Here is a 25,095-nt window from a genome sequence, read left to right as displayed (position 1 = left end):
ACATTTAAATCTTCTGAAAATCTTACTATGATATTTGGTTTGTTAAAATTGTTGTTCTTATGACAAAGTTAAAATAGAGCAGATGACAGGATAAAATGTCTATCCTAGGCAGAGAGAAATAAGTCACCAAAATTCATGGTGCTAAGAACTAGCCCCCAAGGGAAAGAGTGAACTTGACCCATGTAGAAGTTAACTGACCAGGAACAGGAATGCACTGCTGAGTGTCAATGTCTCAATCACTGCAGGTTTGGTCTGCACGAAGAGTGTGCAAGGTCTAAAATCGTCAGGATGCCAAAGGACAAAAGGAGGTGTATTTGAAAATGGGGAAAATACAGATGGAACCAATATAAAAATTAGTAAAATGAATGACATCGACATTTCTCTGATTTTGGTGAAAGGAAGTGAAATGGCTGGTGTTTTAAAGGGCAAGCGATTGTCTTTTTAATATGAACTATTCCTCTTTATTAAAAAGAGTGAATGAGGCAGCAAAGCATTTGCATTGCTGCCTGACGTGGGCTTTAAAATCAGGAAGCAGACTGTGTTTTTGTGTAATAACTATTTAGTGTATTAACAATTTTGGGTGCAGGATATAGTGTGTCCTGGTCAAGAACTGTCATGAACAACACAGACAAAGTCTGTGGAATCGAGGGACAGACTGGGTCAGCAAAAACCACTCAAAATGAAAGACAGCCAAAGCAGCTGCCCAGGAAGTGACACATCCTTTGCAGGACAGGGAGAAGTGTTCTCTTCCAGTCCCCAACCAAGCCAGTGTCCTCCCCTGGATGCCCACTCCCATCTCACCTCATGCCGAGAAATCTGAGCTTGCAGCTCCTGGATGTTACTAGTGGCCACAGGTTTGTCCTCAATCTCTTTATGAGCTTCTTCTATCAGCTGCTGGAGGTGCTTCATTTCTTGCTCATATTGTTCATATTGCACAACAGCCTCCTTTGGAAAGGAAAAAAAATCAGCAAATGATTCTTTCTATATCAATAATTGAGTAAGTGACTGTACCACTGTCTGTCAGATAGTGTTAACTCCTATTTCCCTGTGTGTCTAGGAGACCAAGATGTGATGGGTGAATCCCTAGACAGTCCAAAGTCTCAACTTTTACTTCGATATTTTCAGATGTTTTCTCTAAAATACTGTAATAGAATTATGAATGGAATACAAATAGTTGAGTGGTTAGGATTTTCTCTCTTCTCATATTTTCCTAAAGATGACAAGTAATGGTGAGAAAGTAGAAGCAGCATAGAAAATAGAACTGCTTCTTTTCTCCATCTGAGAAATACTGAAAAGCAAGTAAGACATTCAGCTAAGGGTTGCAGTAGGGAATAAAAAATATGAATTATGCATGACTTCTAACCTCAGGAATTGAATGTCTAAGGCATTACAAAGTAGTATAAGGAGCAAGGATAGTTGATCAAATGGACCAATAGAGATTTTAATGAGAGGCTATTTGTGCATTTTTTGCTAGAGCAGGTAATTATTAGTGAAAAGAAGACAGTAAATAATGTCATTTTCTTTGTGGAAAATATTTATTCTCTTATTAGCTAAAGAGACTAAGAGTTAATGCTTGGGTGTGCTTCTCAAGCAAGGAAATGTATTTAATGAATCAATAAACTGAAATATGAAAAAAATTCTGAAACATATGATAACAGTAAATTCATATTACTGGATTCTTGGTGAGTCTCAGATGAATAAAAGCAAAAATTACATTGTTGCAAAAAATTAACTGATACAAGTTGTTCTTTATTTAAAATAGCCTCAAAAGATGGTTTTCACCCAAAGATATTTTTATAGTGCCTTCCCAGGCTTTTGTGGGTGATCAGAATAATAGCACTTTAATCTCCTTGTTTTACATAACCACAACAGTCTGTCAAAGTTAACATTCTGGATGTGTTTGGATGGCTGAGCCCACACAATGCTAAGAAAAGCAGCCCATGACTCATCTGCGATTGCTCTGGGAGCCCTGCGCACCACTGGCGGAGCCTGGGCGCACAGCTACACCTGCCTGCATGATGTTGCACTGCTGGATGGCCGTGTGCTGCAGCCGGCTGGCCTCCTCCTGCAAGCACAGAGCAGCGTGGCAGAGTGGCAGGCTGGCCACCACGTCCTCGGGGATCCGGAGAGCGCTCTGGCAGAGCTGCACAGCATGCACCTTCGGCTTGAGTGACTCCATCTCAGACAGCAAATGCTGAAAGGTTGTAGTTCAGAAATTTAATATTCCTATATTAGCACATAAGCAAGGGACATTTACTGACTTCTAGCTTACGTTATAAATGTATATTTTTTAAAAATAAAGCATCTAGTGCTACGACTATAACTGAATTTAGAAAGTATTTTGCCTTACTATCCTCTTTTCAAAATACAGGTCCCCCGCCCATCGGCCCTGAGTTATTTTTGCTTGCCTGCCGATGAGACAGTTGTTCCTTGAGACTCAAACGCCCAACTTCTGGAGAAGTCAGGGTTGTCTGGGCTTGTTCCAAAGCAGCTTGTAAGTTTTTTAGCTCTGCTTCAAATTTTTTCATATCCTGGAGAGTAAAATTCATTTAAATATCAGTCAATTGCACTTGAAGACCGAAATCATAAAAATAATATCATAGTCAAGAAACAACATCACCGTCTCTCCAGAGTGGAAATGCCATTTTTTTTAGTGACAGATATTTTTTCTTCTATTTATTTCTTTTTTTTTTTTTTAATTTACCTTGGCTGCATCTTGAAGGTTCTGTAATCGAATTTTGATCATCTGTCGCAACTCCTCAGACTCCCGTCCCAGTTCTGCCACTTGCTGAGACATTTTTTCGGTACAGTATACACTAGAGAGGTACTGCAATTTCTCAGTCATTGCTTCCAGATCAGCGTAAATTTCTTCAGACTCTTCTAGCAGGGTCTAGAGTGAATTGTCAATATTTATGACCATTGGCAGGTAGGCATGGGGATCCAGTGACTTGCATGGTGTCGTGTGGGAAGGAGTAAGGAGAACTAACTGGAAATTCTTGCTGCCTGCCTGTGCTGTGCAGGTTCTCACTGAGCGGCTACCACGCAGTAGCGTTCATATTCTACAGCTAAGATTTAGATGCATATTGCCCTAAGAGGTGAAAATAAGACAAGAACATTACAAACAAAAACTATGAGCACTTGTGTTAAGTGAGACAAGGTAGAAGTGACTTGCAAAATCAAGAGAAGAAAGCAAAGTCCTCTTTATTCAGGTTGGTAACATCTATTGGACTAACAATAATATGAGCAGATATTCCATGCATATAAATACATGCATACAGATATGCAATAAATGAGGAGGAGGGTGGAGAATCCAGGTGTTAAGGGATGCCTTAGGTGAGATGTGCTGCGTCTTGCTGAAAGGTTGGGAGAAGACCCCACGGAAGAGTGACTTCTGAGCTAGGTCAGAAGGATGATAGCATTTTGAAAGACAGGGGGAAGGGAAAGGCATTTCATCTTGAGGGAACAGCATATGTGGAGGCATATGTGAGTGCAGAATGTGAAGTCACAGCAGGAATGGGGATGGGGGTAGGCTCCATTTTAAAAAATGAAGTACATTTTCTTCACATAATGAATGTAAGACATATATATATATATATATATATATATAAACAGCTTGGAAAATATTGATACAAAAGAAAATAAAATATAGCATTATCTCATAGTCAAGAGAGAACTGCTGGTATACACGGCGTACATATTTTTAGTCAGTTAAGACCATAACATACCAATAGTTTTCCACTGTTCTGTTCTGTTTGCATCCGATACTGTTCTCCACAGGTTCAACAACAAGCCTGAACGCCTCCCTTGCAGACAGAAACCTGTCAAAGCCCTGGGAGTGACCAGGACTGAGTCCAAAGTTCTTGACAGGGTTTCATCATCTGTGCTTTTCTTATCTCTCTGTTCTTATCCCTCTTTCCAGCTTTCCTGCTCCAAAAAAGAGCACCTTTCCCTCTGACTGTGGGATTAGAACAAGACAATGTGCTTTTGTGGAAAACACTCTTCACAGGCAGGCTGTGAGTCTTCAGGATGGCCAGTGTCACTGTAAGCAATCCTGCTCAGCCAAGCGGGTGGGCTGAGCACCTTCTACAGGCTCCTTCAGCTCGGAGCCCCCTCTCTGCAGTTAGCAAGCTGTGTTGTGATCATCTCCTGTCTGTCCTCTCCTCTCACTGACAAACTCCAGGGGCGGAGGGACAAGGAATGTTCTTTGTTTTATGCCTACCAGAATTCCTAGATTGGGAGAGGACTTTCTAAGTCTTTGCTGAATTTAAAAAAAAAAAAAAAGAATGAATGAATGAATGAATGACTGCAGAAGATTTAAAAAGAAAAAACCTCATGATTTCTTCAAAGATTGCATTATATTGTATTGTATGCAAAAGTTTACTCAGAAATGTTATTTGATATTTAAGTGTTCTTTAGAATTCCACTGCAGTTATTAATACTGCACAAAACATTTTCTACATTTTGGATTCCAGACTTAGTGATGAGTTCAAGAAGTATAATCACTAGGTCAAAGTAGTGACATTTTTGGTGATCATTATATATTTTGCTAATTGTTTTTTTCAAAGATTTTTACCAAGTTGCCAATAGTGTTTGAAAGCTCTTACTTCCTTAAGTATAAGCTTTGAAAAAATACTGTTACCTCGACAATTAAAATTCTCTCCCTTCTTTTCTGCTTAAACTTGCATTTCTAGATTTTGAATGAAGCTGAATATTTTTGGTTTTGTTCTTTCGTTTTTGTTTTTTATCATTGCTGGGGGTTGAACCCCAGGGCCTGGCACCTGCGAGGCAGGTTCCTATAAAGCATGTAGCTCTATCACTGTGCTGTGTCTAGCACTTTTTGTTTTGAGACACAGTCTTGATTAATTGCCAAGGCTGGCCTTGAGTTTGTGATCCTCCTGTCTCAGACTCTTGAGTAGCTGGATTGGAGCTACTTATACTCCACTTGGCACATATTTTCATTGTTTACGACTGAATTGCAACTTAAGTGTTGTCTGTTAACATCTGAGCATATCTTACAGAGCAATGATGGAGTTAAGGAGCACATCTTGGGAGGACAGTGTAAGATTGAGTGGAGAAAGAGGATTGTGGAACAAGGATAAAATTAGGACCTGTTAAAGCATTCCAAGAGATGACAAATGGGGCTTTGATTTTGGAAGCGAAAAGGGACTAATTTAAAAGACACAAGGATATGTAAGTCATCTAAGAGAAAATCTAGAATACTTGAGTCTCCCCGTGTAACTTCAGTTAGTCTATATTTTATTGTAAGATGATTAACCTACTAGATATCTGTATCTAATTCAAGTCTAAATTATAAAAGAATGAAGTCATTTCCTAAATAATAACACCAACAGAAAAGGAACAATTTGTCACATAACTTGAGAGGAAATGAAGTAATAAGGCCGCCATGTGATTAGACTCATGGTTTGTTCCCAGCTGACCTTGACTCCTGCGGAGGGTCAGATGACTGAGACTTGGCAGAGGGTAGAGGAAGAAGGCGTGAAAACACCTACGGGACACCTGCACGGTCAGGTTGTGGGCCAGGTGTTTGCAGATATGTTAAAACACTTGGTCCTCATAAGTCTGACACATGAATATTATCTATATCCCCTTATTGTAGGTGAAAAGATAGAATTAACAAAGGCAAAGAATTTTGCTCAAAATAACCACACAGTCCCAAACAGCAGAGTTTGGTTTCCCTATCATTCCCACTATGGAGTTTATAATCTTTCCATACTTCACTGTATCTCTTCATGGGCAAGAATTTCCTAGCATATACCTTTTTCAAAGAAGCTGCAAAGAAAGGATTCTTTAAGGTGGGTTGCTTTGTTGCTTTGGGTCTTGGGGAAAGGGAGATCTTGGGAAAACAGGGGATATTTACTTATATAGTCTCATGAAATCTCATGGGTAGCTACTTTCTGTCAAAACTGAACACATGGCGTTCTTTTTATCCGGTATCTACCATAATTTTATATCATAGCCCTCTAAATTTCATGTCATTCTCACTAGTTAAATCAAATAGCTTTTTATTACTCTTTGAAAACTACTTTTTCCTAAAGTTACCTGATGCAAAATGTACTGTTCCCGAAGCTGGCTTGCAGAATTCCATGTAATATTTCCATGTGCCAAGTCTTTAGCTTTCTCAATCCATTTCAAAATCAATTCAAGCATTTCATTGTATTCTTCTAAATGTGATGCCGCCTGAAAAATCATGGACATCTAGATGACAAATGTAAATTTGCCTCCTGAGCTAGAAATCAACCTTTGATCTGTCTCTATGAATAGAACAGACCTAGAGGTTAACGGTTTTTTTTTTTTTTTTTTTTTTTTTTGTGAGACTGAAAGTGACCATGAAAAAATCACTTCCCTGTGGAAAACTTGTCAAAGGTTTCCCAGGGTCCTCAGGATAAAATCTAAGTCCCTGAGAAGTTGGAATGATTTTCCTTTTCCTTGTTCTCCATCCTCATTTCACCTCTTCTAGATCCCTTCTATCCCTTTTCAACATTCCACTGGTTTGGAAATGCCAGGTGGGAGTGACAGAATGCCAAGTATCAATATGCAATTCATGGGATACCAATACTCCTATTTTTAACCTTCTATTTTGATTATAGAAATAATATTTAATTGATTTGCAGAAGTATAGTCTATAATCAAGAATTTAAATGAATATGCTATCTGACCTGATTAACTAAAAGTAAACACACACACACCACACGTACTCTCTCTCTCTCTCTCTCTCTCTCTCTCTCTCTCTCTCTGTGTACACGTACATACATATATCTTATTTTAAGATAGTTGAATTTGTCCCAAACTGATTTTATAAAACTTGCTGGTGGGTATGTATTCATCTTGCAAAATATTTCTCCAGTTTGCAAAATGTTTACTGCAAGATCCATTTATATGACTATCTGTGTCAGTGAATGTAAAATATGGTTTCATATGAACTAACATGGGTTTACCTATAACTTCTTGGAACACAGACATGGTATGAAATAATCTACATCTAAACCACTTGCATCATTGCAAATATTACCTTTTCATTTATTTTCAAAGGGAAAGGCAGAAGACTGAAGTTTCTGCCTTAGAGCATTTCCATGTCTGGCCTGGAAAACATACCTGGTTGAGCTTGGAGAGTCGATTTTCAGCCTGCCTAAGGGTCTGCTGATGGAGTTCAGTCAGCTTTCCTATCTTCTTGGCCAGTGGCTTGCCAAGTTGGCTGTTCTGTTCTGAGAACTTCTGTACTGCTGCATCTAATTCCATTAATTTTGAATTACAATCATCTAGTTCCTCTCCCAGTACCTCAATAAAATCAAAATGAAAGGTCATTAGATGAGAAAAAATAAGATTCTTAAGGATTTTTAAGATCAGAAGGATATTTTAAATAATTTTTAAAAAGCCAAATATTATCAATAACAATTTGACTGTAATCTGGTCTTTTCTGTTTCTTGGGTGGGGAAGGTAGATCAGGATGTGTTCTAATCCTGGTGTTTACTTCCTGAGTGAGAGGGCTAACATTTTCCTTCTGCCCCACCCAAAGGGACTGGAGTGACTTAACTCATCAACGGGGTACAAACACAGAACCAACGACTGAAAATACGATTCACTTTGCAATTTGTGAACCTGTATTCCTAAATTTAATTAATCTTTTTGGTACTCTTTTTGTACTCATTTAATCTTTTGGTACTCTTCTCTCTTACACATACATGTGTGTTTATTTATTAATATGTCCAAGTACAGAGATAAATTATGTAAGTGGACTGATATTATTACATGTACAAAATATCTTTATTACCCACTTTTACTGTTAGGCTTTTACTGTTGGGCTTTACTGTTTGTTAAAAATTTTTTTCCATATAGCCAAATAAAATGGACTGCAAAAAAGTATTTAATTCATTCAACAATGTCCCTCATATTTCCACTTCTCCTTCCTCCTTACCTTTTGGTCAGTTTTAGCTTGAGCTAAATTTTCAGTTTTTACTTTCAGCTTTGTTAGAATAGTTGTGAGATCTTTGGCTATCTTCTGAATTTGCTGGCCATATTCTTGGCTCAAGGCTTTGCTCTGTTCAACTTCTTTTACTTTGTTTTGGATCTAAGTAATAAAAGAAAATAGCAAAACTAACCATGGTTGAAATTTGATAATAGATACTAAAAATCTCAAATCATGTTGACTGGGGACATTTCAGGTGGACAGTGCTGCTCTGACCTGGACACACACAGTCAAAGCAGCTCGTCCCAAGTTCCCCTGGCTTTCGAAGACACCATTCTTCCCACTATCTTTATACACTTACTACACTTCTGCTGTTGTATCAATAAAATAACCAATACATGTACTGTGATTAATTGATTAAATATTTGCAGAATATTCATTATGGATGGCTGTGTGGACTACTGAATCCCATCTTATTCACTGACTATCTTTGGGACTGTGGGCCCACAAACTCCTCCAAACAGTTTTCTTCATAAACTAGAAAAACCTTTCTGAATAGTGGGAGGCACTGAGATTTGTTTTGAAGCAACTTTTCAGGAGTTTCTGGTAATGATTTCTTTGCTTACATTTCCAGTTAATGCTCCTATAGTATAGTATAGAAGTGTGTTCAAAGGAAAGGAAGGTGAAGAGATAAATTAACATTACACATTTCTAATGGATTTCATTTGATTTGATAGCAAACATTCATATAGTTGCTTAGAATAAGCCACTGAAAAGAAGATGGTAAAGAGGAGAAGGGTTAACCTTATATAAATGGAAGGCCTTGATAAAGCCTATAGAGGAGAAACATACCACACTAAGAGTATATTTTGACCTACATATTTTTGAGTTGAATGATAAAGTATCAGGAATGCATATGAATAACTCTATTATAGGGAAATGGAGCCAGAGGCAAAGAAAACTTAAATTTGAATTTTTTAAAAAGTTATGAACTAGCCAAGTCATTCTTCCCAGTTGACCTTTCAATATCTAAGAAATCCAATAGTTCAAATAAGTATTCAAATATAAAACTACATATAGTAGTATAGAACAAAATCACAATGCTGTAGAATTGGATTTTGATGAGATTTTTAACACACTCTGCCTCTTAACATTGGAGATTCCAAAATGTATAGCATACTAGGTGAATTTTGTGCTGTGTATTTTCCATTTCTTGCAGCAGTTTGGAATTAGTGTATATTTTCTTTCTGTTCCTCACAGAATGGTTTTAACTAAAATTTAGTGGCTTTAGCATTCAGTCACCAAGACCGTCCTAAAAATCAATTATATTTTCAGACAGACATTACATGAGACTCTTTTCATGACATGAAAGTGTGTACTCTCCATAAGACCAAAGATAGAAACCTCCCTTTGGTCTCAACAACAGAAAAGACTATGTCTTTCTTCTTAAAAAATTATTTAAAAAATTTGTAGACATGGATGTGTCTTACCATCCTTTCCTCAGTTGTTTGGATGTTAGGGCCAAGTTGAAGCCCCTTTTCTTACAGTATGAACTCACCAGCATGCATTACTATTTTTTTTCCACTTTGATTGTTTCTTTCTTCAAATATCTTCATTTACCTCTTGCTGAACTAAAACTACAGCTGAAATAGTACCTGTCACACCCCAGGTAGTTAATAAATACTATTGAACACATGTAATGCATCTTATTTTTAATTTGTTTTTTAAAGCCACTATTTCAAACCTGAGGGGAAGCAGAAAAATCTTTAATTGGTGTATAGTGATTTATTATTTAATTCTGTTTCCAAGAAGATATGATCGTGAGAATCATGACCTCTCATCCAAAAGGACTGGCCCTACAGAAGGACAGCAAGCCCCTCTTCTTTGGTGGCAAACGTACCTGCTCATGGATGTTTAGGTCCAGTGCGACTTCAGCTAACTGAAGAGAGATTTCAGAAGGCAGGATGGTGTAAAGACCCAAGTACTTCTCCTTCTGTTCTTCAGCCATTTTCTCAATGGTCTGCCGGTGATTTGTGGCTTCTCTCAGGAGTGTCTGAAGAAAAGATTGAAATAAGATATTTCTGGGGACCTGGTAAGGAACGTGATCATTACGATATAGAGACAAGGCTATCTATTGTTCACCAATAGGTGATTAAGTATAGCACTAGAGAGAGAAAGACAAACTTTCCTTTTACAAGACAAAAGCAAAAATTCCCATGAGGTCATGCAAATGGCCTTTCCTATAATTCCTGTCTTAAAAGTTTTAAATTCACTATTCCATTAAATATAAGTGAGAATATCTAATTAAAATGAGGCCGATTGTCTTTTAGAATGAAGAGTATAGAGAATGAGCAGATTTCTCTACCTGCAGTTCTTCAAGTTGAGCGTCGACTTCTATGGTTGGGTTCCCTAAGTATTCCTTTGTTTCCTGAACCCAGGATTTCACAGAATTTATTTGGGTCTCCACCGCTTCTCGGTCCTGCAGCTCTTGCTTTACCATCTTCCCGTTAGTCTTCACTTTCTCCTGCATGCTACAGAAACAGGGAGGAAGCAGAAGTCGATTGGAAAGGATGATCATACACGACATTGTTTTAGCAGAAACATAAAAAAGAGAAATCTGGTATCTTTTCTGCAGGTAAAGACACTTCCCCAAAGCTGTCAGAGAATGTGCAGTAGCACTTCAGCTCAGAAGAAGGTGTATCATCTGAAGTGAATCATCTATTCCTGGGAAACTAAGTTGACTTTCTCCCCTGCCACAAAGTAGCAACTAACTTTCCTAGCTAGAGTAGTTGGAAAGTGCTGGGCTATTTCTTCCCCCTTGGAAATTTGCTCAAATGGAGCAGAATTGTCAGCATTTAAAAGTAGTGTATATTGGATATTTGTGGCTGCTAGAAAATAGCCTTTATGGAAAGAATCATGCTTTGAACATTTCACAGGACATTAATAATGTCCACATTTGAATTCTTTATATGAATTCATGTAAATCCAATGAAAAATGTTTCACTAAGTGGTGTCAGACTATCCTGACTTCATCGATAACTGAAAGAGGTATGTATGAGTTGATATTAGTTAATATGGGAATTAAATTTTCTAGTGACATGTTTTCATCTGGCCTCAAATTGAACCAGGCTGGTTACGCATCATCGAGATTAACTTTCTCCTAAACTCACTGCAGCAAATGGCTATTAGATACCTGGACTTCGATGTCTGGCTCTTAACTTCCTGTCACCCTACATGGTCAACCAGTAGCTTTCAAACATTCAGCTGTCAAGCTTCGGTTCTCCTGAATCGCCCCATCCTCTCAAGGAGCTCCTGGAATGTGAGCTCCAAGCTCTCTTAGGTGTCATTCCCACCTCGTGCCTAGCTCGGGACCATTCTGTCTTGAGTGTCAGAAGAAATGCCTGCACAGCCTCCCCTCTGAGAGTAGCTGTCTGGCTGTGTAAGCCCTCAGCAGCCTTTCCATACTTCCCTGAATTGGCTCCTGTCAATCATCTCTGTTGTCTGGCTGCAAACTGCATGGAGTCAGGTATCGAGCCTGCATAGTTCACCATTGTATTTTTATGTACTATCAGAAGTACATGTGCAGGTAGAATATTGAAATACGGAGATGATGGCAACAGATCCCCACACCTTGACAGTAGCACTGACCCCCATCCATACCCAAGTAACTCAGATAAACCTTTGGGTCAAGGTCAAGTGTAGTAACAAAGAATGAGAGCAGGTGTGCAATTACTTGAGGCACCGATCTTGTATTGCTATGATTTCCTGCAGGATGGGAGACTCTTCTCCGGGGACGGCTCCATCCTGGAGCATGCTCAGTGCCCGCTGCTGTAGTGTGCCCAGGGCCAACTGCTGCTGTTCCAGCTCCAGTGCACACGTATCATGGTGTTCAAGAAGGGCTAAGAGTTCTGCTTTTGAGGCTTTCTCTGCTGAACTTGCAGGCATCTTATTTTGCAGCTGATCAATCATTTCAGTGGCTTTTTTAACCTAATGACAAACGTATGCATTATAAAGTTCAAAAATAAACTGAAAAAATGGGGTAATTCCAATAAATGACCCACATTTGACACTAGTACATCAAAGCACATTAAAGATAATAGCATGAACTTTACATTTCAGGAAATTAAAACCAGAGGAATCATCTTCTTTAACATGAGAGGAAAAACTACCTCTTGATTAAAATTTTAATCTTGAAATCATATCAGGACAGACACCATGTGAAATATAGAAAAAAGATTTTTTTTAAAAAAACAAACAAATGAAAAGCATTTCCAATATTTAAATTAGCATGAATGGGTGCTTTGAGTTATTAAAAAAAGATCTGGCTAAAATACCGAACCCTGCTTAAAAGATGGAAGCAATTAAATATAGAACTGGTGTATGAGCTAAATTCTTGATGATTTTTGTGAGAGATAAAGTGTTTTAAATGCATTTTTTCAAGGTCAAGTAAGAAAGGAAATGGGGTCTAAACTGACTTGTCCTCCTTTCAAACCATAATTGCTTCTTGGCTTTCTAATTGAAATAATTTGACCCTCATTTGGGATTACATTGCACACTGAATACTGTGCTTTGTTTCACAATTCAGTTTTCACATCACTAAAGAAAGACATAAAGAAAGACCTTTTATTTTCATAAGACTGATTTCCCAAAAAGGAGCAAAATACTGTTTTCCAAAATGCATTCCAATTGGTAACGAAGAAAACTAACTTGATCCTGTCAATAATGGAAATTACCTTGTCATTCAAGCCCTTCCACTCATCCACTGCATCTTTCAGAATCTTCTCCTGGTCCTGGGCCACAGCGCGAAGGCGGGTCCAGCGCTGCCAGACAGTGGTCATCGACCTGCTCAGGGTGGCCTTGCTCGCCTCATTTCCAATTTTCTCCAGTTGGGATGCTTTTTCCTCTACAGCCACAATTTTTTCACGGAAAGAGTCAACTACTGACTCTAAAGTCTGGGGAGGCAGGAGAGAGAAGACAACATTGTCAGAGGGCATGACATTTTAAGTTCTATGAATTTGGGTGAAGCCCCAAATTACCTGCACACAGAAATATTTTGTATAAATTTATTTTCCTCTAGTAGTTCATACTTTTCATTTATATTTTTCTTGTTTTTTTCCTCCCCTCTGGGGGGCCAGGGATTTGAACTGGGGTCCTTGCACATGCTAGGCGAGTGCTTTCCAACAAGAGCCATTTCTTCAGCTCCTCATTTATATTTTTAACTGAGTTAGACTTGGATTTTTTTTTTTTAGAGGTAAGGAAAATATTACTTGTTTATTAGAAATAAAAGTTTTCTACTTGAGATGACATTTGTCTCATTTTTCAAAAGTAACAGAAACATAAGCAAACTGAATAGGATTTTTTAGTATGCTGTAGTCTTCCTTATATTACTGCTATAGATGAGAGAGACTCATTATTTTCAGGAGTTTATTGTGATTAACCTAAGTTATCCATAGGAAGTATTTAGTGACATTTATTACATACTACATCTTATCAGAAGCAAATTGCTCTGAATTCTTCATAAATCTTAGCTATGCATTTGTAATGAGAACCCAAAAACATTGGCCACATTTAATTAACGAGACTTCCGTGAAACATGGTTGTCTCTGTAGTATATTTAAGGAACCCATGTATAAAAGAAGATTTAATGATCCGTGTCTGGAATCATCATGAGGCAAAAACACATTATAAATAGAATTAAAAGATATTTTTATAAACCCACCAACAATGAGACTGACCTTGTGTTCTGATAATTTTTCTTCTGCTTCGTGACTGGTAGAAGTCTTCAACAAAGAAAACTCAGACAATTTCTTTTCTGCATCATTCATCAATTCAATAACCTCTTCCTTTGTTTTCTGATAATCTTGCCATTGAACTGTACATCTTGAAAGATTCCAACAGAAATCAATAAGCAATGTGAAATCACATATTTCTATGCAGAGTTTTGGTGTCAATATGGCTAAGGATACTTAAGAGAGAAGAATAAATTTACACACTAATGTGTGCCAATAGTATATTACTATTTTCTGTGTGAAAATTCACTTCGCCAAAATATAAAACCACTCTAAGTACCTCTGCAAGAGGTCTAACTGGGCATGTGAGCCCTGGATGGTCCTCTGGCTCCTCTCCTCCAGGGAAGCCATCTTCTGTGCTAGATCTTCTTTGCCACTGGGCTTGATCAGTGGGTCCAGATTGGCCACCAGGCCTTGGAGCTCCTCCAGATTACTGTGGAATTGACCCTCTGTGCTGAAATATTCCATGTGGCTCTTGAGATTCTCCTCTGCACTCTCCACATCTAAGCCACTGTCTGCCAGCTGTAACATTTCTTGGGCATCCTCAAGCCAGTCATTAGCTGCTTGTAAAACTTGATAATATCTTTGGCACTGACTGTATATTTCAGTCAAGGTAGCCTGAAAAACAGTAAGTTCAAATAGAATCAACTCCCAGTTACAACATGTTTGCCGGAAATAGTTTTATTTTTCCATTTCTTTCTAGTCTTCCATCCATGAACATGTGATTAAGTGACTTGATAAATTGGTGGACCTTTTTTTGTAGCACAATCCATTATTATTCTTTATTTTGCTTTCTCCTATTCCTGTTATAACTTTATCATTGCAGTTGAAATAAATAAATAAAGAAGTCCACAAATGGAATAGAAATTTATGTTGACATCTTGACTAATTCTGAAACTTTCCTCACTCTCTAAAAAAATTATACAAAGCTTGGTAACAGGTGGCAGGCTGAATGTTTAGCAAGGTGCAGTTAGCCTCAGTTGGTTGAAGGTGCAATGCCACTGAACTTCCCAACTGGCATTCACCAGACCAAATAGCTATGTCTGGAAATGAATCTTGAATAGAGACTAAAATAGAAAACTATAAGTCTGGAAAGCCTGGCCCTTTCAAAGCCAGAAAGAAAGGAAAAACTAAACAGTCATTAATGATTGGACCAGACAAGCCATGCTGTGTAAGTAAAGATAGAGAAGAGGTAGAGAAAGTACCAGGATGATTAGCAGTGAGTAAGGAAAGCACAGGTAGGCAGAGCAGAGAATCAGCAATGGGGGTTGGAAATGCTCCCGGAAGCACAAACTTTGATGATCCTGGCCAAGGCAATTGGTAAGACAAGATGGCAGAAGCAGAAACATCTTAAAAATTTTAAGATTTCAGTTTAAAAATCACCAATCAAAAGAAGCAAGCTTACATGACAGATGTTAAGAATGAAAACTTCAGTTCTAATCCTTCACTCTAGGTCTGACCCTGTTTGTAACTTTAAGGAAATTATTTTAAAAAAAGTTTTAACAATGGTTTTAAATTACATGAACAGGTAAAAGTATGTTAAATAGACTTAGGTGAAGAATGTCAGAATTTTACCTGATGAAGTTTATCATAATTTTATCCTAATATTATGATCAAAGTTTCACTATTTAAAGTGTTAACCCTAATTTATGTAGAAAATAAAGGTAACTGATGGCTAAAATTCCTCAGGGGCTACCTCCCATCAGACCCTATGCGGGAAGATTCAACTAATGAGGGGGCATTATTATTCCTCTTCCATAGAACGAAAACTAAGACTTAAAGGACATAATTAATTGGCCCCAAATCAAATAGCTGCAATTAATACCCTGACATTACTCCAAGGCTATGACTGCTATGTCATCCTGAGGAAAGTTGTCTTTTACCTAAGTGTTTGATTAAAATCTCCTAGAATCTGAGGGATTGAGGACAGATGTGGGGGAAAAGGAGGGCAGGGGATTAAAGGAAGTGATCCTCTGGACACTGTTATTCCTCTTCTTATTCTCAAATGCATAGCACTGCCAGGCCCAGAGTAAGCCATATTAGGAGGTCAACCTGGGAAGGTTCATAAGGCGGCATTTCTGTTTCTTGTCCCCAAGACAAGAACCCTAGTAACCTAGTCATGAATGGATATTCTAGCCTTGCTTCCTCTGTGCTACAGGGGAGGTAAGTGCTCTGCCCTGAGGAAGGCATCAAGAGGTCAACTAACAGGACACCACACAGAAAAATCACACCCAGCATCAGGGCTAGGGTGGCACCGTTAACCATCTGCCCCCCTCTATTGGGAGACTCTCCAACCAGCACTATCTTATAAATGTCAGGTTTCACATTCACTTTGTCACTATTAATCAATGTTATCTGTGTCCTAATACAATCCTCCCTGGTCTCTATGGGGATCTGTTCCAGAACCTCTGCAGATACCAAAATCTGCAGGTTCTCAAGTCCTTATAAAATGGCATAGAATTTGCATGCCACCTCTGCATATTCTCCCATATACATTAAATCATCTCTAGATTGCTTATAATTCATGATACCGTGTGAATGCTATGTGAATAGTTACCATGCTATACTGTTTGGGGAGTAATGATAAGGAAAAAGGTCTATACGGGTTCAGAATTTTAAAAGGTATTTTCTGTCCGAGGTTGGTTGAATCTGCTGTGAATTCTATTATTAACATCATTTATTCTCTCTCCTAAAGGTGAGCGATCACTGAGGTATTACACGAAAATAAACAAAGGGAAGTCCATGCGGAACCCAGACAACATGAAAAGCATGTAATAAGCAATAAAAACAGCCTTTCCAGTCACTGCTAAAGATGATTCTGCATAGTATCAAGAAAGAAATACTGAAGGAAGCAATGCTGACCAACAAGCCCACTGGAAAGGACACTTCTCATACTGGTTCACAAATGAGCAGAGTGCAGATGTTCCCCTACCTACCTGCCGGGTGTGAAGGGCTTCCTGCACGTCCCGGTCAAGCTCAGAAAGCTCAGCGAGGGTGTGTTCCAGGTCGGCAGAGATCAGTTCCTTGGCCTTCGTGAACTTCTCCTTCTCCTTGCTGCTCAGGGCACTCATGATTCTCAGGCTGGACTGCACCTCTTCCTGATGGATCTGGATCTTTCGGATTTCCTCCTGGATGTCCTGGAGGCTGAGGTCCAGGCACACCGGCCCACTGAGCTCAGCCTTCACCCGGCGCAGCCAGTCCAGGGAGCGGCTCATCTCCGTCTGAAAGTCGATACTCTGCACCATTCGGCTCTCGCACTCTGCCACCGTTTCACCAATGCCAGTGGTCAGGAGTTTCAGCTCCTCTTGCCAGGACTGGAGCTGCTGCTTGGCTTTCTCATAAGCCAAGGGATCCAGTTGTGGAACAAGGTCCTCCAGATGCACGGCCACCCTCTTGAGCAGAATCCCTGAGTCCTGTAGGCTTCCTGCTAGGGAGTGGTACATTTTTAGCTTCTCCTCCGCAGGCAGAGTCTCCTCATTCACTTTGTTCTGCTCTGTTTTCACAGCCTCTAGCTGCCTCTCCAGCTGTTGGCACATCTTTTCGTGCTCTTGGTAAGCGCTCATGGTGTCTTCTAATAAGCTGACCCTTTGTTCTGTTTGCCGCTTCAGCCTGTGGTACATGGTGACAAGATGCAGCATCTTGTCTGGCTGCCAAGGCTGACCTGTGCTGCGGAAACTTTCTTTCTTCTGGTTCAGTTCATCCAGCGCCTCCCCGAGACCCACCACCTCTCCCAGCAGGGCTCTGCAGCCCTCCTGAAGAGACAGACACTGTTCAGCGTTCAGGTCAGTGGGAACTTTCCTCATCTTCGAGAACTGATCTTCCAGCTCGCTCAGAGACTGGGCGGTCAACTCTATCAGGGAAGCATATTCTTTCCGAGCAAGAATCGCCTCTTGGACTTTATAGAACTTGTCCTTAGCCAAGGCAACGATGACATTAAGTTGTTGGGGCAGAGCATTGAGCTTCTCATTCAGGTAGGAATGATCAACCTCATTCAGCGATGGTAACATGGCCTGCCCGGTTCTCTGGAGTGTAAGTAGAAGATTTTCATATTCTGGAGATTGTTCAAGAATATGTTGGTATTTGTCCAGTTGTGAATGAAGCTCTGTGCTCTCGTTCATGAGATTGATTTCAGGAAATGTAACAATATCTGCTTGCTTTAGCCAGTGGCAAGCTTTATCAAAATCTTCCTTAAAATGCTTCCTCGAGACTAAATTCTTCTCTAGTTCTTGTAACCGATGACCACACTTTTGCAAAACAGTGTCATAGACACTCTGCAATTCCTGGAGCTTACCCAGCACCTCGCCCTTTTCCTGCTCTGTGATTCCTTTCATTAATTCGCGACCCTGGGTCCAAAGTCCCGTGACTTCATTTTGGTAGGTTTTGAGGCTGGCTTGTGCACTCTTGCATGTTTTAACTTGCTTGCTGACATCATCCGGTAACAGGCAGATGTGTTCACGGAACATAATCTTTCGCTCGTGTTGCTGAATTTGGCTGGTTGCCTGGAACACGGCCATGAGAAATTGGGTTTTCTCGGACAAGGCCTTATTTAAGTATTTTCTTCGCTGGCCCACCAAGTCGCTCAGACAATTCACGTGCCTCTGTGCATCAGAGAGTGCCTTCTGGATCACCTTCCGCTCGTTCAGGCCGAGATCAGCCATCACCCTGTCGGCATCCTTTGTGAGCGATTTTAGGAGCATCTGTTTGGCCTCCAGCTCACTGCAGATGGCCAGGTGATCCATGAGGAGGTTCTGAGCCATGTCAGGAGGCGGGCTCTGCTTTAGGGCCTCAGCAATGTTGGGCTGCTGCTCTTCTGCCCACTCCATTAGTTCCTGGAATCGGGACTGCACCACGTTTAGCTCCTCCAGGTTGGTGACGGACACTTGGATTTTCCGTTTAACAAGGTCCTCCAGCTGAAACCAGCGCTGCTCGAAGTGACTTGTCTGTTCTTTGACCAGTTCTTTGTCATCTAAATTCAGATGCTCTATCATCTTCTGCTTTTGATCTTTCAGATCCTCGATGGCATGTTTTTTCTCCTGCAATGCCAATGCTAACTTTTTCAAAGCTTCCAGGTGGACAGCCGTGCTCTCTGCATCAGATCTGTAAATACATGGAAAGATATGAGAGCAACGTACTTCACATCATGTTAAATTACCTTTCACCATTTTCTTTAAGTGGATGTTCTTAGGATCATTGTGAGTACTCAGTTTAAGGTTATTGACAAAGGAGCTATAATTAGCATGGAATAGAAGTCTCATTCATCTATTTGTATAACAGAAGTTGGCTTTCATAGGTGCTTCTCCACTCTCCTTTTCCAATCACATCTGCCGTAAGTATTCCCTGCCCCCCACTTTGGTACTGGGAATTGAACCCAGGGGTGCTTTAACACTGAGCTAAATGCCCACTTTTTCTTTTAATTTTAAAACTTTAGACAGGATCTTACAAAGTTGGCAAGATTAGCCTCGAGCTTAGAATCCTCCTGCCTCACCCTCTGGGATCACTAAGATTACAGGTGTGCATCATATGCTTGGAGCTTCCTCCGTCTCTTATCAACTATGCAAAATCTGCATAGCAACCAGATCCCTAGGTGATCTGTGTAATAGTAAACATTAAGACACACTGATTTGCTGCATAATTGAAAATTGCATTGAAAAAATAACAAGTGGTTCATAATTTCTGTACTTAGTGGCATAAGATCCAATGATCCAATGGCAGAACATGCTAGAGGGTACACTGTTAAATTTGACCAATTGCTCCTAGAGCTACTCAGTTGTGTACTTAGATATTTTCATACAGCTGTGTACTTAAATATAAAAAGTCTTTAAAAGTAAGTGTAAAACAAGAAGAAGTCTCTTCTTCTTGATTACAGCATATAGAATAAAGTGTAATGTTATAATCTCATTTACAAAATAATCAGCTCTGAAACATGAGATGCTGGGGTTGGGAGGTAGTGTGGTAAGATCTGTGTTGGACACAATAGATCTGAGGCACCTGTAGGCCTACTACAAGCCAGAAATGTGTGTGGCTTTTCTTTCCATTTTGATTTTGCTACTGTATTTGTCCCAGAGTCCAGTAAAGTGCTGACCATCAAAGAAAGGTAAACACACCGGAAAATAGCACAATAAAGTACATAAGAAAGCACACACACAATAAAAACCCCACAGTAATTTAACGACATCTAGAATAATATTGGCAAGTTTCATTCTAATGAGCTTACAAATCTTGACAAGTTATTAAATTTTAATAATTATAGTGATCAAGTGTTGGAGCCAGATGTGGTAACCTATATCTGTAATTCCAATGGCTTGGGAGACTGAGGCGGGAGAATCCCAAGTTCAAAGCCAGTCTCAGCAATTTAGTGGGACCCTAAGCAGCTTAGTAAGATCCTGTCTCTAAATAAAAAATTAAAAAGGGGCTGGGGATGTAGGTCAGGGAAAAGAATCCCTGGGTTCAATCCCTAATATTACCCCAAAAAAACTGTGAGAAAGGTTTTCATATAACAAAACAGTGTGTGTGGTGGGAAAGATTCTTATATTTCAAACAAAAAGGCTGAGAGAGGTTCAATCACTCCAGAATCTCAAAGGAAACAAATTAAGTGAATTTTGATTGTTCACTAATTTCCAGAATACAACCAATCCTGACTGACTCATGTAGATTACAGACTTGAAGAGAAATCTCTGGAGCACACAGGTTCAAGAAGTGTTTACTTCATGAATTCACCAGATGATATCTTCACAACTGGTAATTAGACGAAACTAGAAATATTCTTAGAACATTTCATAAGGTCACAGAGGACTACAATAGTCTTTGGAATATTCTTTGAAGTGACAGAGAAAAGCAATATTGTTTTCAGAACATCAAAACATTTCTTTTTTGCCCATAAGTAATTAATATTAACCTAGGAAGTTGTGAGTCTATAGCTATATGACAATGTTAGGTTCTCAGTGATGTTTTGCCAATACCAATAATGGTAGACAATGATGTTAAAAGCAAATAAGACATTTTAAATATTTACAGAAATTAAGAAAATTCTAATTTAGCATTACGGTGGCCCAAGGGAGAGTGCCTGTCACCTGGCCAAGCTATCCCATTCCGTGGTAAACTTCTCTAAGAAGGCTTCAACAATGTTCATGCGGTCGTGGTAATCTCTTGTCCGCTGAAGGTCCTGTTCCCTCTGCGAGCACAGCTTGTCAGACTGAAGGCACAGATCCAGCCACTGATCATTCAGGTGGCTGACTTCCTTGTGTTCTGGAGACTCCTGGTTTTTTGTTAACTTATTCACCTTGTCCAAGATGGCGCCCACTGATGCCTCTTTGCATCGCAGTTGCTTCATGAAATCCTAAAGGAAACCATAAAAAGTAGGTAAGGTGTGATGGACCCTCCCAAATATCAGAGTTCAATGTAGACATGATGACTCTAAGCAGTTTTAAGTTCTTTCATATGAAAAAACTGGAGATAAATCTGAAATGCACCTTACCACTTTGTGAACACAGATTCCCAATTGTATAGGAATCATAGTAACTGTGCTAATTTCTTCTATTGTGTTATTTTGAGAAGTTTAAAGAAAAACTGATTAATGTAAAGCAATCTTATCACTAAAGATGAAAAGTATCTTACTTTGAACTGAGATCTCAGTTTTCTATAAATCTTTAAAAGTTCACACTTTTGGGGGAAAAAAGGAAATCTAATTTATGTGATCCCTATTCTTTTGTCTGCATTTGCAATGTTCCAGTAAAATATACGTATAACTCATTGACATCAAGAAAAAATAAGTCTTAGAGTTCGTAGAAAAGTTCATCCTTCCAATCAAGTGAATATGGTATAACAATGTTCTATGATATTTTAAATCATACATAGTATCAATTACATTGATATTATATTATATTTTAATTGATATATTTATTATCCTACAGCTTTAGCAATATTAGGATGAAAATATAAAAAAAATTCAGCTTCCTGTTTGCTTAGTGGAAAGAGCCTTCTGGCTCTGCAGGCTGCATGACAGCTGCTTAGTTCAGGATGAAGGTAGAGAGTGAATGTCTCCTGATGAAAGTATATGTGAATGTTTGCTTTCTTTCTTTTTTCTTTCTTTGTTGAGCTGGGCGGATATCACTCTGTTGCCCAGGCTGGCTTCAAACCCTTGGGCTCATGTAATCCTCCCATCTCAGCCTCCAGAGTTGTGGGATTACAGGTGCCACCACTCATCTAACTTATGAATGTCAACTTTCTGATCTGTCTGTCCCTGGCACCAAAGGAAGACTGCTTGACTTCTCTCTTATTCCTTAAGTCACTGAAATGATGTTTAAGGATCGACAGACACCAAGGCATACTGAAGTGAGCATGTTTAATACATTTCATCTTTCTACCATCCTGGCCTCCTTAATCTCCTCTGGAGACGGATCGGTTCCCACCTTTACTTGGGAAACCATGTTCTGTGCAATATTGAGCTCCAGCTCGGAGTGCCGCCGCTTCATATTCTGCAGTTGCTGATCAGCATCCTGAAGATAAATCCAGAGTTCAGCTTTCAGGTGCTTGATTTCTTCCCAGCCCTGAGTTAAGTTCTGTGCCTGGACCAGCCTTTGCTCAATCTCGAGAAAACACAGGGTTATACAAGTCAGCAGCCATAGATAGGAACATGTGTTCAATGAACCAGAGTGGCAACTCCTCAACTGGTCCGAGTGCAGAGCCTGCCACACAGGCATGTGTGTGCATGCATGTACACACATGGAAAAACCCCAAAAGCAGTTTTTTAGTTACTTTAAGAAAAGCAGATTTTCTTTTAGATTTAGAGTTTCTAAAAATTTAAATGACCAAGAGTTATGCTACATGATTTTAGTCAGTGTTATGAAGCTCCAAGAAACTTTCAACAATTTATTAGCTCTAAAGCTGTGTTAATGGTTTTTCACATTTGGGCCTTTCAGTAGACACACCTGTTTGACTCATGAGTTTGGTATTCAGGTTTACTAGAAAACATTTATATTATTATTTATTGTGCATCTTCCCACCTTGCAAAACTCTGAGTTGCTAACGTTTCGGATATTTCTTTAGATTCACTTTGCTGATTTTTGAAATTGTATTATTTGTTTCAATCAATCATTTCTATTAAAAATATGAGCTATATATCTTTCATAAGACTTTGAAGACAGGTTAATTTTACTACGAAAAATGAAACACTTATTGTTTTAAGATATTTTTGATTTTGATCATATGATTGTTCTCTGAATATTTAATAAGTTCAAAAAGCAAGCCTTATTTTCCTGTTGTTCCTGAAAGTTTTGCATGGAGGTGTTGACAGCTGCAGGGGCCCTGGTGGTGAGCACGTGACTCCGTGCTGCCCTCTGTCTGCTGTGGTGGGAACTGCTAACTCATGGCAGCACTTTCCCCTGAGACCAGAGCTTTAGAATCCTCAACACGACTGATAGCCATTATCAACAAGTCAGAAGGATTGTGACAGATGGCATGCTCTTTGGCATCCCGGATTTATTAAAGCCAGGGTCAAGAGGCCCTTCATATTAAGTATTACCTAAAGAAATGGATGGAAAGGAGAAAAGGACACAAGGCATGGGAAGACAGGAAGAGAGAAAGAATGGAGTAGAGAGAAAGAAGGGGCTAAAGGTAGCAGCTGAATGGAACCAACGGGTTCAGCTGTGTGTCCTCAGGTCAGTGTGCTTACATTTCTATGAGTTGATTGAAGTTGAAATGTCTATTTAATATAATGTCTATAGGAGCGCCAAAGAGTTACCCAAGAGATATGCTCTTTAAACCACATTTATCATTCAAGTCAGAGAATGTAATAAAATAGACAAGCCAATGCAATTTTAATTTTGTTACCATTTGCTCTGTTTGTTGAATGTCTTTTGCTGCGCTTTTCACTGAAGAGTTGGACAAGTCACACATGGAGCAAAGGAGATCCAAGTAGGTCCTCGCCTGTTCTTGCAAAGCTCTGAAGTGTTTGACCTGCAAAAAGGCAGCTGTCAGGGTGGAACAGATGTGTGCACTCTTTAGGGAGCAAATATTTGAATCACTGCTAATGTTTAATTGACATTTCGAAACGAATCTTGCTATGCTCAGTGTTTTCACTATTGCCATGATATGTGTTAGGGGCTCACAGGAGAGAATTCAAACACATTGACTGGTCTATTTGTCCACCAGCTGTTTCTCATTGTAATTTGAGATGTCCGAGTGGTCTAGGAAAGGGGGAGAGCCAGACACAACTTCAATTTATCCAGGTTCTCTGCTCACTTTCACACTTATTTGGCATTTCAGAGAAAGAAGGCATAACCTGCTCTCGTCTGCTACTGAACATGCTTTGACATATCTTGAGGACAAGACCATGAGCAGAGTGAGTTTGGAAGCAAAAACACAGACTGGATTCTTTTCTCTTCAGGAAGTTTGTCACCTATTCTTTCATTTCTATGAGCCCAAAGCAGGCTTCTGCAGGTGGATCTTTAATCTCTTCATGGAAGCACAGACAAATGTGTTCTTTGCAGATGCTCAGAGTCAAGGCAGGCTGTATTTTAAACACTGGGCAATGAAGCAGTCCACGAAACACAGCCCTTGCTCTCATAGAACTTGCAGTCTGAGAGAGACGTCATATGCAAACAAACAAACATATCCTGCCATCTTTGGTGATGCTGAACACCAGGTAGAACTGTTAAGGTGGTGAGGGGAATCAGTGCAAGAAGGAAGCGCGCTCCTTCGCCCAGGGCTCACCTCCGGGAAATGGACCCCCGTGCATAAGCCATACCACAAGGAAGGAACATTCCAGGCAGCGGGGCAGCAAATGCAAAGCCCTGAGGCTGGAGCAGAGTTAACAGGCAGGAGCAGAGGTCAGGGAGGCAGGCAAGGGCCAAGTAAAGGAGGACATCTTAGGAGTTTACCATACATCCCAGTTTTCTAGGTTCATGCCTCTAGGCCAGAAGCCTGGTTCTTGACCTTGGAACTATTGACATGTGAGGTCAACTACCTTGTGGTAGCACCCTGTACATGGCAGGATGTTCAACAGCATCTGTGGCTTCTACCAACTACATGGCGGTAGCACCCCCACTACTTCCAATTGTTGTCACTGAAAATGTGTTCCATCATTGCTGAATGTCCCCTGGGAGCAAAGCACCACCTCCCCCAAGTCAGGAACCACTGCTCTAGTTCTCCTGGATTAAGAAAAGAGGACTTTTTATTATAAAACAACTTATATGACCAGCCTATCATAGGCCATGAGGTGATGGTGGGGGCTGAGGTGGTGAGAAGCGACTCTTGGTCACTCCATAAATAGGGAGAAGGAAGCAAAGCAAGAGTGACCACAGGTTGTATGGCATAAAGCCTGTAAGAGAAACGTTAGATGGTTTTCCAAATCCAAGATGTCAAAAATGGGCCTGATTTTTTTAT

At 39.7% G+C, this 25,095-nt stretch overlaps 1 protein-coding gene across 2 annotated transcripts in view; it reads right to left on the bottom strand.

Moving 5' to 3' along the window:
- Positions 1-25,095, bottom strand: part of SYNE1 (spectrin repeat containing nuclear envelope protein 1) — a gene marked incomplete at its 5' end in the record, with an annotated part of 439,816 nt that overhangs the window by 153,217 nt on the left and 261,504 nt on the right. Inside the window, 17 exons of one of the 2 annotated variants that reach the window (XM_079147948.1) lie at positions 802-945; positions 2,012-2,194; positions 2,409-2,531; positions 2,705-2,890; positions 6,061-6,198; positions 7,114-7,296; positions 7,934-8,086; positions 9,825-9,977; positions 10,290-10,455; positions 11,658-11,911; positions 12,658-12,876; positions 13,660-13,804; positions 13,994-14,331; positions 16,650-18,810; positions 20,784-21,049; positions 22,122-22,298; positions 23,542-23,667. In XM_079147948.1, the coding sequence (XP_079004074.1) occupies positions 802-945; positions 2,012-2,194; positions 2,409-2,531; positions 2,705-2,890; positions 6,061-6,198; positions 7,114-7,296; positions 7,934-8,086; positions 9,825-9,977; positions 10,290-10,455; positions 11,658-11,911; positions 12,658-12,876; positions 13,660-13,804; positions 13,994-14,331; positions 16,650-18,810; positions 20,784-21,049; positions 22,122-22,298; positions 23,542-23,667 (5,115 nt within the window). Of the gene's footprint in view, positions 1-801; positions 1,225-2,011; positions 2,195-2,408; positions 2,532-2,704; positions 2,891-6,060; positions 6,199-7,113; positions 7,297-7,933; positions 8,087-9,824; positions 9,978-10,289; positions 10,456-11,657; positions 11,912-12,657; positions 12,877-13,659; positions 13,805-13,993; positions 14,332-16,649; positions 18,811-20,783; positions 21,050-22,121; positions 22,299-23,541; positions 23,668-25,095 lie in introns of those variants that run through there. The other variant, XM_079147944.1, reaches the window with a different exon arrangement.

The sequence above is a fragment of the Sciurus vulgaris genome (genome assembly GCF_902686455.1).
Source record: "Sciurus vulgaris genome assembly, chromosome: 7".
Lineage (NCBI taxonomy): Eukaryota > Metazoa > Chordata > Mammalia > Rodentia > Sciuridae > Sciurus > Sciurus vulgaris.
Note: the sequence above shows the minus strand (reverse complement) of the source record. Positions and strands in the feature narration are given on the sequence as shown.